This window comes from Gadus macrocephalus, chromosome 4 (assembly GCF_031168955.1).
Source record: "Gadus macrocephalus chromosome 4, ASM3116895v1".
In the NCBI taxonomy this organism is placed as follows: Eukaryota; Metazoa; Chordata; class Actinopteri; order Gadiformes; family Gadidae; genus Gadus; species Gadus macrocephalus.
The window spans coordinates 13,283,047-13,297,113 of record NC_082385.1 but is presented as its reverse complement, the minus strand read 5'-3'; the positions used below and the strand labels follow the sequence as shown (position 1 = coordinate 13,297,113).

At 43.5% G+C, this 14,067-nt stretch overlaps 1 protein-coding gene across 1 annotated transcript; it reads right to left on the bottom strand.

The window, feature by feature from the left end:
* Positions 1-7,448: 7,448 nt before the first annotated feature.
* LOC132456132 (aquaporin-3-like) lies at positions 7,449-13,128 on the bottom strand. The gene is made up of 4 exons (XM_060050347.1): positions 12,907-13,128; positions 10,583-10,701; positions 8,983-9,200; positions 7,449-8,192 (listed from the first exon to the last, which is right to left on the bottom strand). The coding sequence occupies exons 1-4, from the start codon at positions 13,070-13,072 to the stop codon at positions 8,015-8,017; spliced, it is 681 nt and encodes a 226-aa protein (XP_059906330.1). The 5' UTR covers positions 13,073-13,128; the 3' UTR covers positions 7,449-8,014.
* Positions 13,129-14,067: the final 939 nt, after the last annotated feature.

The window sequence follows — 14,067 nt, the reverse complement described above, 5'->3', positions numbered from 1 at the left end:
CGACTCGGCCAACTCCGAGGAGAAGGACTGACAACTGCTTGCCCAGAAGACGTGTATTGCCTCCTATGTTGTCTCTGGTCCACTTTAGAAAATGAAGATACTTTTACACCATCGATTAATGGATGATATATGGCAATCATCATTTATATATTTTTTTTTTGATTATGTATTTTTATATAAAATAAAATTTGATAATTTATATAAGTTATTGAATGACGATTGCATCCAATCTGAATCCGATACTGTTTAACCATTACATTCATATCAGCCTTGATAAATCATTAATATATAACTTAATGAATGAAAAAACGTTGTATAATAAGTGTTCAATCCATTAACTTATAATTTATGATCAATAGAGGATAATTATTGCAACGTTATATCTAAAGCTCCCCTTTAGATATAACGTTATATCATGCCATTTCGATTTCATAAGGTCATAATTTGTGTGTGTATGTGTGTGATCTTACTTTGTGTTGTATAAACTCTTGTTAATTGCAAGGTGGTTGGGTAACGAACGGTTTCCATGTGTAACACACTGGAGTAAGTTACTAGCCCGTAGATCATGTGGGCTTCTGATGGTGACATTTGGTACGGCCCCGGCCCATGTGTAGATCAGAGGACGGGATGTCCCTAAGGATAAAGAATGATTGGCGGGTTTGAGTAAATAAATCCAAACTATTCACAAACATAAATGCTTCACTTTGTGCCCATCATGAAATCCATTTGATAGGTAAATAGTGGCATTTTCAGAGAAATATTTGGGATAGACCTTTGGACTTTTTGGTAATACTATACAGCAAAGGTCACGCCAACAAGGACTTCGAAATGTCAAAACAACACTTCTCCAAAGATTGAGCAGAATGGCACATCGACCTGCCTGATAGATATTTATTTTGTTTTTTTCCCATTGGGAATTGCATTGATTTGATCTATGCAGAGATGGAGTTATTTTAGTTATGAACCCTAATAATAGTGCATTTGTGTGATTTGTGAATCACAGTGCATTTGCACTTTTTTACTTTGATGGTTTCTAAAAGAGCCCCAATTATACATTTTGAACTACTTTTTTTAAAAGGTATCCCTTCTATCTATTCCATAATGTGGGTTTGGCCAGCTGCTGGAATGAGTTGATTGGTTGACTGCTTCAACTAGTTAACTAACATATGTCACACTCACACTTGTGATGTCACAAATGGATATATTTTGAACGAGGGCCCTTTAACTTTAGTCAATTAGAATTTGAGAGCCAAGCCCTGTCGTCTACAAAGATGGTTTTGTCCTTTTGAACTTCATATCCATCAACACCTCAATGCACTCAACCACTAGGAGTTAATCTGGACTAGTGTTGGAAAATCTTTAGTGTCAACCAAGTAATGAGCACATCTTGAAATGAAGCCCCTTCCTACTCAGTGAACCATAATGGACTGCAGTGACCCCTGGTCGCAGGACTCTCGTCATGCATTATGTATTTCCACCGCTGGCCAGGTATTCTTCAGTTTCACTTTCACTTTTCCTGACCTCCTTGCACCGATTGAAAGGAAAACTATTAACTTAATTAGCAAAATGTTCACACCAAAAGGACGTATTGCTGCTTAAGTGGCGCGGTAAGCAACGCTAAAATGTTGTTCAATCTGACCCTCCCTAGAGTCACATACTGCTGACTTGAACTTTCACCTTGACTGCTCTGCACTCAAGGTGAGTGCGTGATCTGTTCAAAAAAACCAACTGCTAGTTAGCATAGGCGTCTTTTTGACAAATCAAGTTCAGACATGATTCTTTTGCGAACAAGTAAGAGTAGCTTGTGTTTGATTATCACAGGCTTTTCACTTACATATTGTTAGTGGATGTCCATTTCATCCTAATGTGTGCATAAAACCCTCAGCCTGCACTGAGTCCGTTTTATAGCGTTCAGACAGAGTGGCCGACTGCACAGCCTACAGAAAAACGATTGGGGATATCGATTTTGTTTTCGAGTTGCTGTCAGGGCCTTCAGGTTATTCAAAAATCTCTGGCATATCCAAATGAAAAAAAAACGTTGTGATTAAGAAAAATGCATCAGAGTGGTAAAAAGGGGATTTTGTTTAGGGATATTTTTAGTAAATACATACATTTAATGTATAAATCTATAAATGTAAATGTTTATATGTTGGAAGCTATGTCACTAGAATCTGCAGTTAATAGGAAGAGTTAGGACTTTACAATAATTTAGATGAAAGCACGTTGATTTACATTCCAGCAGATGGAAATATTAGAATACTCAACATTCAATACCATATAAATATTTCATCATGGTTCTGGAGGTTTCTAGCCGACCGTGTAAATGTGGTCAACCGCTGAAGGAAGACGAAGACGGGAGGGAGACGAGTTTGACATCTGATCTGGGACCACATGACATCTTGAAATGAGCGACAGCCCGGGGGTATTCAACCCCGCGGTGGGCTTCTGACCGCCGCACTTAGGCTCTCGTCGGCACTCTGCACGCATTCTCAAAGTGCAATCAATTATTTATCTGTCTGTCCATCGATTAGATGAATGAACTAATAGAAGGTCCCTCCTTGAATATGGAGCCACAGCGTCTCACTATTGACAGAACTCAGGATGGACTGACCTCAGCACAGAGTGACCTCAGCATGGACTGACCTAAGGACGGACTGACCTCAGCAAGGACTGACCTCAGCAAGGACTGACCTCAGCACGGACTGACAAACTGCCCGCCAGCCAGCCAGCCCTCTTGGGTAAAGCTAATGCTAGTTGGTATGGAGCACTGTCCGTCCCCCCCTCCCATCCCATCGACCACCATTACCGCGTTAGAGTGAAGGGTCAGAGGCCCACCTGGCCCCGTTAAAAGGCTCCGGCTAGAGCGGCAAAGCCAAACAAATGAGGTCGGAAAAATTGAAGGTTGGGTTCATTGGCTTAATAAGTTTGGCGGCGGCTGCAGGATAATATGATGGTGGGTGTTGTGGTTGAATAGAACAGGAAGTGAAGAGGAGGATTGTGAAGACGGCTCGTTGAAATATGTTGCGTTCATACGCTGACCTAGTGTTACGATCTGGTTTAGCTTTAGGGTGCTTATGGTTTAGGGATGTTAACCGATGACCGTTTGACCGATGGTTGTCTGTATCAACGTTAACCGTTAAAAAAAATGTGGGGTCAGTGTGGACTGTGTGTTGGTTTCACTTCACATAAAAAGATGATCAGATGAGGTGACTTATTGGAAGTTGGACGGACACCGCGTCTCTAGCCCACTGTTTAATTTCTCCTCAAGTCTTAATTATTCCCGCATGCGAGCGGCGGAGAATATGATCTCTAAATTATTATGGACAGTATACTAAACGCTATAAGACTACAGTTAGCCATCTCATTCCAAGATCTTTTTGTGTGAAGTGAAAAAAATTATCCTTCACAATCAACATTTCATAACTCGCCTGTGTGTACTTAATAAACCAATAAAAAAAATTGCCGCAAGGTCACAGGGTTTATAGGGTTCGTGAGCTCATAACGTTTGCGAAGACGACAGCATGAGGCGTGCAAAGAAAACTAGTGTGTGGTACCATTTCACCAAAAAGAATGACACAGATGTAAGTTGCAAGTTGTGTGATACAGTGCTTAAGTACAGTAGTAGCACATCATCTACGATGTATCACCTGAAAACGCGACACCCGCAAGCCTCTACGGGCAAGAAAATTCATCAAAGCCAACCGACCCTGTCAGCTATGCTAGTTGGTAGGAAAGATGACAAACAGCACTCAGAGGCTATTTCCCAAAAGGTATGCGGAATGCTTGAGAAGGAGGTGTTGCCCATTGACTTTGTAAGCGAAGAGGGCTTTCTAGAGCTTATGCAACTTATTGAACCCAACTACATATCACGACGGATTGCTGGATAGCACTAACCACAGAGAGTTATGTGACGGTCACCTGCCATTGTACTGACCTGGACTGGCAGGTTAAATCAGCAGGACTCCTGACGGAGAGCATAACAGGCAGACACACCGCTGACAACCTGGCTGCAGCACTAAACTAAGCGGTAGATGCCTGGGGAATAACAGGAAAAGTGGTTGCATGTGTCCACGACGACGCGAGCAACATCGTGGCTGCCAACATTCCTGTAAGGGTGGACTGGGTATCAGTTGCGTGTTTCACACATACATTACACCTGGCAATCAATGACGCATTTAAGCTGTTTGTAAATAGAGTTATATCTGCAGCCGGCAAAAAGCCATTTTAACCACAGCACTGTAGCCTGCAAAGCACTCGAAGGCCAAACAAGAGCAGATACAGCTCCCCAAACACAAGCCCATCCAGTCCTGTAAAACTAGATGGAATTCGGTGTACAACATATTTGAGAGGCTTCTCGAACAGCGATGGGCAGTGACAGCCGTCTTTTCCGACCGCACCGTCACAAAGCTGCAGGATGCCAGAATCCTCGAGCTCAAGGACGAATACTGGGCAATAATTGCTCATCTTAAACCTGCCCTAGAAACCCTCAAATGCGCAACCACCATCATGTCCTCTGAGAAGACCGTGTCGATCTCCCACATCTACCCCATCACCTTCAGCATCATCAACAAGCATATGGCCATCATTACCGATGACAGACCTCGGGTAGCGGAGTTCAAGGCGATGGTTCGAAAGACCTTAAGTGAACGCATGGAGGTAGGCTATAATTTTGGCTTTAGGGGTAATATTTTTTTTTAGATAATTCATTCATCGTACACTACACATAGTCAAGCTATAGGCCTATTGGGCTATATAATAATAGGCTACAATTCAAAATATCCAGTTTTATGAATGAATGAATTATAGACATTAATTCAGCTGTATTGTTAAGAAGGGAGAAGGAGCAGCAGTGCTTGGTAAACTCAAGGAACGTGCTGACGTGGAGCCTGCAGCTATTGAGACGGACATGGGTGGGGAAGATGAGCCTGGCGCAGCAGGAGGAGATCATGATGATGATGCTGTGACAGCGGGTCCATCCAGTGGAGCCAGCCACAAGGAGAATGCAATGAGTCTGCTTCTGGGAGATGATTACAGCACAGCCGATGCCACGGATCCACAGTTGGAGGTAGATAAGTATGTGAAAGACAGTCGCCCCTCATTAGAAAGCAATCCGCTTGATTGGTGGAGGGCAAACCAGACGCGCTTGGCGGGCGCTACCTTTGCATTCCCGGGGCTTCTGTTCCATCAGAGAGGGTTTTCTCTGAGCGGGCCTTGTAGTTAATCGACTGCGTACCCGCTTGACCCCAGAGCACGTAGACATTGTGTCAAAAAAATAAGTGACTGCATGTCCTCTCCGTGTGACTGCATGTCCTCTCCATGTCCTCTCCTCATCTGGCTCCATGTGAGGAGCCAGATGAGGACTCGGAGTGAGGTAGGCCTATGGCGTCTTTACGCATTCAAAGCTGACCATTTTGTACAATCTATTTGGCTACAGCTGGAGTATTCTCGTTCATAGATAACTCATAGTTTATTTAATGTTTTAATGTGTACGTTTTTAAGAATAACTGTAGGCCAATCTTTTCTTTTAGGCATTCATTAAAGATAACTCTTTTCAGAGTCTATTTTGTAGGCCACAGTATATTCTCTATTTAACTTGTTTGTCGTTAATTTATTTTCCAAGAATAACTGATGGCCAAACCATTGTGTTGTGTTTTAATAATAAGGGTGTGCGACCCAACCATTGACACCTTCTGTGAGCTGTTTGTTGGCTACAGTATTCTCGTTCCTAGATTAAACTCATTTCTTGTTTAATAAAATGTTCTTCGTGAGAATAGCTGTAGGCCAATATTGTCTGTTATGTTTTAGGAGAAGTTAACCCTTGACAGAAGTTCACACCTGTCTTTGTGAAAAAAAAAAAATGATTATACATAAAATAGTTGTTCTGTCCGTTATTAGAAGACACACAAAGTCAAGACCTGCCTTGGCCGGTGTGTCTTTTATTCATTCTGAAAATGCCTGTTTTATCATGTTGAGGTCTATCAGGCAATACTCCGCATAAGATGGGCTTGGATTTGGAAATTACTACATTTCAGGATATTTAATGGTAACAGATAAGGTTATGATAATCATCATTTGCATAATTATTATTAGCACTACCGTTTCCTCCAAACTAAACAAGCAGCGTCTCTTCAGAGCTGTCATTTTCTTAAATGAGCCGTGGCAAATTTTCAAATGAGCTCCTAACGCTGCCCTCTTCCAATTGGCACCTGGTGAATCCCGCGCAGGGTCTCAACCAGGTCCGTGCCATCTCAGATCATTGTGGGCGCTCGAGCCAGCTCTCTACACACGGTCAACTTGCAGTAAGCATGCCTCGTGTTTCAATTCAAACACAGGACGTGCTGAGGCTATCCCCATGTCCGCTCATATCAAACCTGTATTTTCAACGCTATCACCTTGTACCCAAACCATTTCCAAACGATGGATCCATTTGGACTCCATGTATCGCGCTGTAGGGGATTTAAAAAAAGTGACGAGAATGGAAGGGTGGGGCAGGGGCAGAGTGTGTGTGTATGAGTCGGAGGCAGAACGGGAGAGAGTTACGAAATAGCGGGGGGCTGGCGCGGTTCGAAATAGCTGTTATTTCAAATAGCACATTTCAATCTGATCAGTTAACCGGTTTCAACCGGTTAATGAGGCTCGGTGGTCGGTCAAGAATATTTTACATTTTCGCCATCCCTATTATGGTTAGGGTCAGTACTGACATCACACAGAGGGGGCGGTGTTGAGGTGCTCATTAGCGTTAAATGGCAGCAGCTGAGTCTCTCAGAGTTTGAGACTGAGTGGAGTGTCTCTGGAGTGCTGGAGGGGAGACTCGGAGTCAAAGGACCTAACTGAAAGGACACACGCTTCCATTAGAGAGCTTTGTTTGTGCTGTAATACACAGGGAAAATGAAAGACGGAATACAAAGGGCAGGCTGGTCAACTGGAGACGAGGGTGCCAGTGCTGGGTGACACAGAGCTGCTCTCTTACAGTGGCTGTGGACCTGTGGTGAGTACCTCACACCTCACCCCTAGATAGGTAAGATCTTTTCCTGGTAACTCAGGGAAAGATTAGGAGCATGCCTCAAGTTCAGCACACCACGTCGGGACAGACATATATAGGTTACGGGCTGTCTACCCAGGTAATGATCAGTACGGTAGGTCAGCATCGTAACACTATGCACAGAGAAAAGGTTAAAGGTCTGTGACCTCAAAACGAGTCATCAGACCCGGTGGACACACTCTACACGTTTTCTCTTCATTCCTTTATTTGCTTAAGCACGAGGTTGGCTCGAGTGGGTTTGCCTTGTTACATCTTATTAATCGCATCAATCATAATGGTTTGCGTCTACACGTTGTGTCTATATATATATATATATATTTCTTTTTTTATGCATTTGAACAGCACAATGGAGTTTGAAGATGTAGATTACCGTGACCCCTTTGGCGCTGCAAGGGGGCGGGCTAATTCAGGTACAAAACCCCCCAAAACATACTTTTAAATGTCATGAACGATGTTAAAAGATGAAAATAAATCTGCATGGAAGGCTTTCCTCAAAGGAGGTTTATTTTCTTTACTTTCAACTGAGTCGCCAAAAGCAAAGATAGCAAGATTGACCCTTTCCGAACAACCTAACTTCATTGTGAAAAGTGAACGTCTCGACTGTCTTAAGAGACAAGGAAAGGAGAGGAGTGGAAACAGGTAGAACAGAGGAGGAGAGGGAACAGGAGAGAGGGGAAAGGAGAGATGCCTTGAGACATAATGCAGTGTCCACTCTACCACCAAGGTTTACAAAACAAGATCAGAAGATCCACATGTTTAAATTGAAAAGCATTTGGTTTCAGCTGTTACTTTCTATGTATAACTGCATTTTATAACAGGATTCAACAATTTATTACAGGATATTAGTTTCAATCAATAAACCAAGCAAACTTCAAGACAATCTGCCGAATAATACATAGGAGACGTAAAACCTTTACCAAAAATATACAACGTAAAATATTTATATGGTAGCAACAAAGGACACATAATGTCTTATGCCTCTTCATTGATGGTGGTTGTAGTTAGGAGGCTTTCCTCTTCCTCTCGTCTTCCCTGGATGCGTGCCTCTCCTTCCACGTTATAGCCCACCATCAGCTGGTAAATCACCACCCCCACCACTGCCCCTAGGAACGGGGCGAACAGGGGCACCAAGAACCAGTAGCCCTTCACCCTGTGGAGAAAAATAGCTGCATTGTTTAGAGCAGACAAATTGGATACATTTTCTTTAGGATTCATTCAATCATTTTAATTGCTATGTATTACCAAATGTTGTCATTTCGCAACAGACAATTCTATTGAAATAACTTTAACTTGTTTTAACCCAATATGTATATTTTATTGTAGCACACTCTAGTTGCTTGGATTGTAGCTAAGGTTCTAGATATATTTTCATGCGACAGGTCTTTAGTGATCTTCTGCTTCTGGAGTAGTAGTACGAGTAGTAATGGAAGGGATAATTTCTCAAAATGTAAAAAGCTGCAGTACAAAAGTGCAATAGGGCAGGTTTAACTCCTTTTTGTGTGAAATAAATTGTAAAAGTTCACTTGAGCAAATCGGTAAGGTAACAAGAGGTATTATGTTTTATTCGGGATGGTACATTGGTATAGGGTCCCGAACAAGGGTTAACTGAACTGTTCCTTGACATTTTGAATAGAGTACCTTGTCTTTATATTCGGAAATAGTCTATGAATTGATGGCAATAATGTCAACAGACAAACGCAAACAAAATATTGAAATAAAACCTAGGCAAAAAATATATTTCATGGAAAAAAAAATTGGAGGTTGTGAATCTATTCAGACTCATAGAAGATAATATACTTTGTTGTAGTGCAGTCCTTCAATGTATTCCACCATGTGTTCTACTCGGTTACAACCCAAAACGCATCCACAGCCAAACTCCTCCCTTTGGTGTACAGGTTAGACATTCTCCCTGCTGTATCTAAAATGTTCCGGCTACTCACGTGAACACCCCGCTGCCCCAGCCCGCCAGCGCGGTGAAGAGGCGCGGCCCCAGGTCCCGGGTGGGGTTCACGGCGTAGCCCGAGTTGAAGCCCATGGAGAGGCCGATGACCAGCACCACCAGCCCCACCGTGAAGGCCTCCAGACCCGCCGGGACCGGGGTGTTGTGGGGGTCCACAATACCCAGGATACACACGATTAATGCGGCCGTTCCGATCACCTGACACACAGCGGACACAGAATGCATTGTGGGGTGTTGATGTCAGTTGATTAAGATTTATTTGATTTGAAAGCACTTTCATTTAAGAAATCTCAAAGTGCTGTACAGGGCTGAAACCGAACATGCAAGTAGAGCCTAAAAGAATAAACACAAACTAGAAACTAACCAAAACTGATTTGAAGGCCTTCCTATACATGAAAAGATAGATACAAAGACGATTAGTTCAGGGAGGTTGCAATGGTTTTGCCATTGATGTTTTTTGTAGAGTCTAGGATGTTATACAATTAATGTTTTAAGGACTAAAATCGTAATTAAATGGCCAGACACCACGCCTTATCATTTTATCTAACGGGGAACATTGTCCCTAGTTATATAAGGGAGAAGGAATCACCATCAGCTCTCAACCAATCACAAGCCAGTGGCTTCCGATCTAAATGAACAAAATAAATGGCCTATTTCTTTGGAAGAAAACGATTGGTCAATTTAGTTAGTGAAAAGCACGGCAGATATTCTTCCTGAACAAATGGTATAACCGTGTATACACAAGCAAACCTCTTTTCCTTCAAAAAGCGCAGAGCATCAGAAGAGGCCGACATAGCTGAAGACATCACACAGTGACCCCTCCACTGGGCTTGTTTACCTCCTGATAGCTGAACGCTGTAGACTGACAAACCCTAATTCAAAGATGCTTCACTTTATTCATTTCTATTTCAATATATTTATGGCATCCCCACTATTTCTGCTCGGAATTAAGGTGTGCATTTATGTCAAGTTTAATTTCCTTCCCTTTTTCCACATCTAAAGTAAAAGCCGCATAAATCCATTTCCAAGCACCACAGGAGAAAGGGAGTACATTCCAAAAACGATCTTGTGCAGCAACTTGACAGCTAAACCACCCCTCAGTGAACCAACCCCCTATCTATATTTCCTAAAATAAAATCGCATCCAGCGCACTTCAGAGGACTAACTCAATAAAAAGCAGATTGAATGGAGGCTGTGCTCATTGCCTGTCTGTCAGCGTGCGTGAGTACAACTGTTGTTTTGTATGACATGCTCTCCATTAAATAACAATTTCACTTGACTTTAAGTGTTGACTTTAGGGGCACTTTAATAGCCGGATAGCGATTCCACTGGGAGGATTCACAAAACAATGATCATTTAAATGGGGCTGGAGTTGGGGAGAGGGCCTGGGGACTGATGGAGTGGTTTAGAGCTCCATCTGGGCCCTGTAGCTATCGAGCACCGGGTCACATTGTGCAATTCTCAAACATGTATGTTGTTCTTGCGATGTGATCCGGAGCAATTGGTGTGACTCAGATTTAATCGTACCCTTGTTGTGCACTCAGGGACGTGACGAAAAGATGTCTGACACTTTTTTTTACCTGGTCGAAGAATCCATTGAGTAGACTGAGATGTGGGGAGGGATACGTAGCGAAGATCCCCGCCGTGGCGTTGGTCCCGTCCACAGACAGCGTCCCCTGGCCGTAAGCCCACAGCGCATCTGGTGGGGACACACACATTACCGTGTTGAGTGTTGATGAGCAGCTTCATTAACTGTAAGCACCGGCCTCCAAGAATCTCATCTGTGCCTGACAGCAGGCACCTGGGTAAATATTGAATAAGCATTGATCTTGTGTGTTTGTTGGTGCCGCGGCGATGCTGGTATTATCAGATTACATTAAGAGGAACAAATGGGTTCGATATGGGGGCGATCACACAGAGCAGCACTAAGTACCGGCCTCACCGCTGTGTCCATGGGACTGTGGTCGTTGCTGGTCCTGCTCCACTTCTTGTGATGCACCTCAAAGTTCAAATGTTTTTTCTTAACAATACTCAACAGTTGATATATGTTCGATTTTGAGTGCCGGGAGCGGAACAGCGCCACTTCACAATGAAAGGTGGAAAAGGGCTTGATCAAATTTCAAGCAATTGATTCGAGGGGGTAGGGATAATCTAAATCTAATCAAACGTAAAGGCACGGCGTATTGCCAAATCAATATTCGCTGTTGAGTAATTATAAAATTTGTTGATTATTTCTCTGTGGTAACAATTCTTTTTGGCAATAAATCTCATACCGTTGGAAAGCCTGTATAGTTCCCTTTCAAATTGTGTCCCATTTGTAAGGAACATGCACTTGTGGGATGAGCAGCAGAGCTGAGTACGTGGGTTGTGCCCATGAAAAATTTGCCAAACCTTCTCTGCCAATGCCAAACAACTTATTCTGACATTGGCTCGTTTGGTGTTTGGTGGATTGGATGATTGAAGTTTGAAGAAACAAGTCATATTGGCAATTTAACAATTTATTCATTTCACAAACAGGAGCCTCAGTAGCGTGTGGAAGAACCATACACAGCCACAACAGCCTGGCACCTCCTCCTCATGCTGGTCACCAGCCTGGTCACACACTGCTGTGGGATGGCATCCCATTCTTCAACAAGCATTTGTCGCAAGTCAGCCAACGTGGTTGTGTTGGTCACTCTGGCATGAACTGCACGCCCAAGCTGATCCCACAAGTGTTCAATGGGGTTGAGGTCAGGACTGCTAGCAGGCCATTCCATTTTCTCCACTCCCACATTATGGAGGTAGTCTCTGATAAACCCCGCTCTCATCTCTATCTCTCTGCATTGAGATTGCCTCCAATGATGACAAGCCTCGTTTTTCCAGTGAGGGAGATGCCGCCCCACACCATCACATTGCCTCCACCAACATATGTTATGCTATCGGTGCAGCAATCAGCATAGCGTTCTCCATGTCTTCTCCACACTTTGACCCTACGATCCAACTGCCGTAGGCAGAATCTGGACTCATCACTGAAAATAACGTTCCTCCACATGTTCAGGTTCCAGTGCACGTGTTGCCGACACCAGCGCAAACGGGCCTGACGGTGAAGTGCAGTCACGGCAGGACTCCTGGCAGCCCTATGAGACCGGAGATTGGCTGCGTGTAGTCTGTTCCGGATTGTCTGGGCAGAGAGCTGTCCGCCATATCGTCCTGCAAACCTTGACTGCAAATCTGTATATGACAGCCCAGGGCACCTAAGTGCAGACAGGGTGATGAAATGGTCTTCTTGGGGTTCGCAACACCAGCTTGAAGTTGCCCGATTGCCCGAACGCGGCATGCCGATTCTTGGAGCAGACACTTACTGACTGTAGCTGTACTTACAGTAGTAGGGCCCATACTCGCAGGTGCTACCAATCGAGTGCCAATCAGGCACCTGATTGGCAGCACCGGGGGATACCAGAAGCTCCAAACAAGTGTCAATAGCAACAGTAAAATAACCTGTTTGGCAATGGCAGAAAATAATTGGCAAATCTTTCATGGGCGCAACCCACATCATACGCTGCTGCTCATCCCGTAAATGCATGTTCCTTACAAATGGGGCATTTGAAAGGGAACTAAACAGGCTTTCCAACGGTATAAGATTTATTGCCAAAAAGCATTGTTACCACAGAGAAATTATCTACCAAACACATTTCATTACTTTTTGTGCTAAGTTTATTTATTTAGTTTATAACGGCAGGATTGGGCTCAGAGCGATTGGAACAAAGCACTATTTTTAAAGGCTTTTTTTCGAATTGTCCGCGTGTCTGCAATTGGCCCCTCAGTGACGTAGGGGTTGGGCCTCTGGCTGTAGGAAGCATGCAGGTTCTCCGTGGATATCAGGGATGCAGAAAGCGTAACAATTCTACAACTCAAGGATGCCTACCAGAATAAATGCCAAATATGATCCCGGCCCCCAGGAAGGCCCCTAATGTCTGGAAGAGGAAGTAAACCGGGAACTTCCTCCATGGCTCTCTCCCAAGGAGGCAGAGGGCAAAGGTCACGGTCGGGTTCAGGTGACCACCTACGGAGGGCGAGAAGGACAGAAACATGACTTTCTAAACAGGACTCCTAAAGGAGATGTCCTCTTAGCCAGGGATGGCTGGTATAAATGGGCTAACATAAATTTGGTAGAACCTAAAGCAGCAACGGCACCAAAAAGTGACAGAAAAACCCAGGATACATGATGTATCTTGGGTTTTTTCCTGTGAATGGGCTAAATGTATTCAGCCCAAGCGGAGTAGCGTAAGCTTCCATTAAATTTTGATTGACCGGTATGGTGACACGCCCCCTTCATATGCTTACCATTTGGGCTAAAGTCATTCAGCCCAAGCACAGTAGCGTAAGCGGCCATTTCATTGTGATTGACAGGTGTCGGGACACACCCCCATTTGGGCTAATTTAATTTAGCCCAAGCACAGTAGCGTAAGCTTCCATTGACGTGTGCAGTATGGCGTATGTGTAGTTTATGTTTTTAAACGTTTCTATAATTTATTTAAATAAATTAATAAACTTTAAATGTATCCATGAAATTTTGTTTGTCACACAAATTAATTCAATGCTGACTCATCTATATAACATTTTATTATTACGCAGTGCATTACGGAACGCACTGCTTTTACTGTCAGGAGTGCGGTCAGAATATGGCCGGTAATAGTGAATTTGTAAGCGGGTCAACAACGTTTCGTATCGAAACGTTAAAAAAGCATATGTCTAAATAATCCGACGTGACAAGTGTGCAAATAAAGTGGCCCCTCTCCCAGCTGCATTTCAGCGACCGGCAGTAACAATAAGGTTCTCTAAGGAATTGGAAATGATCAAATTTAATGTTGCATACAACATTGCCAAAGAGGAGTTGCCATTCACCAAATTTAAATCCGAAATTATTCTCATGAAGAAAAATTTATTAAACGTCAACCCGACGTATAGCAATGAGATGGCATGTGCACAATTCATTGCGGTAATAGGCGACACCTTGAAGAAAAAAGACAGCTGCTGATGTCGGAAATGCCACATACATGTCCTTCATGATTGACGGTGACACAGA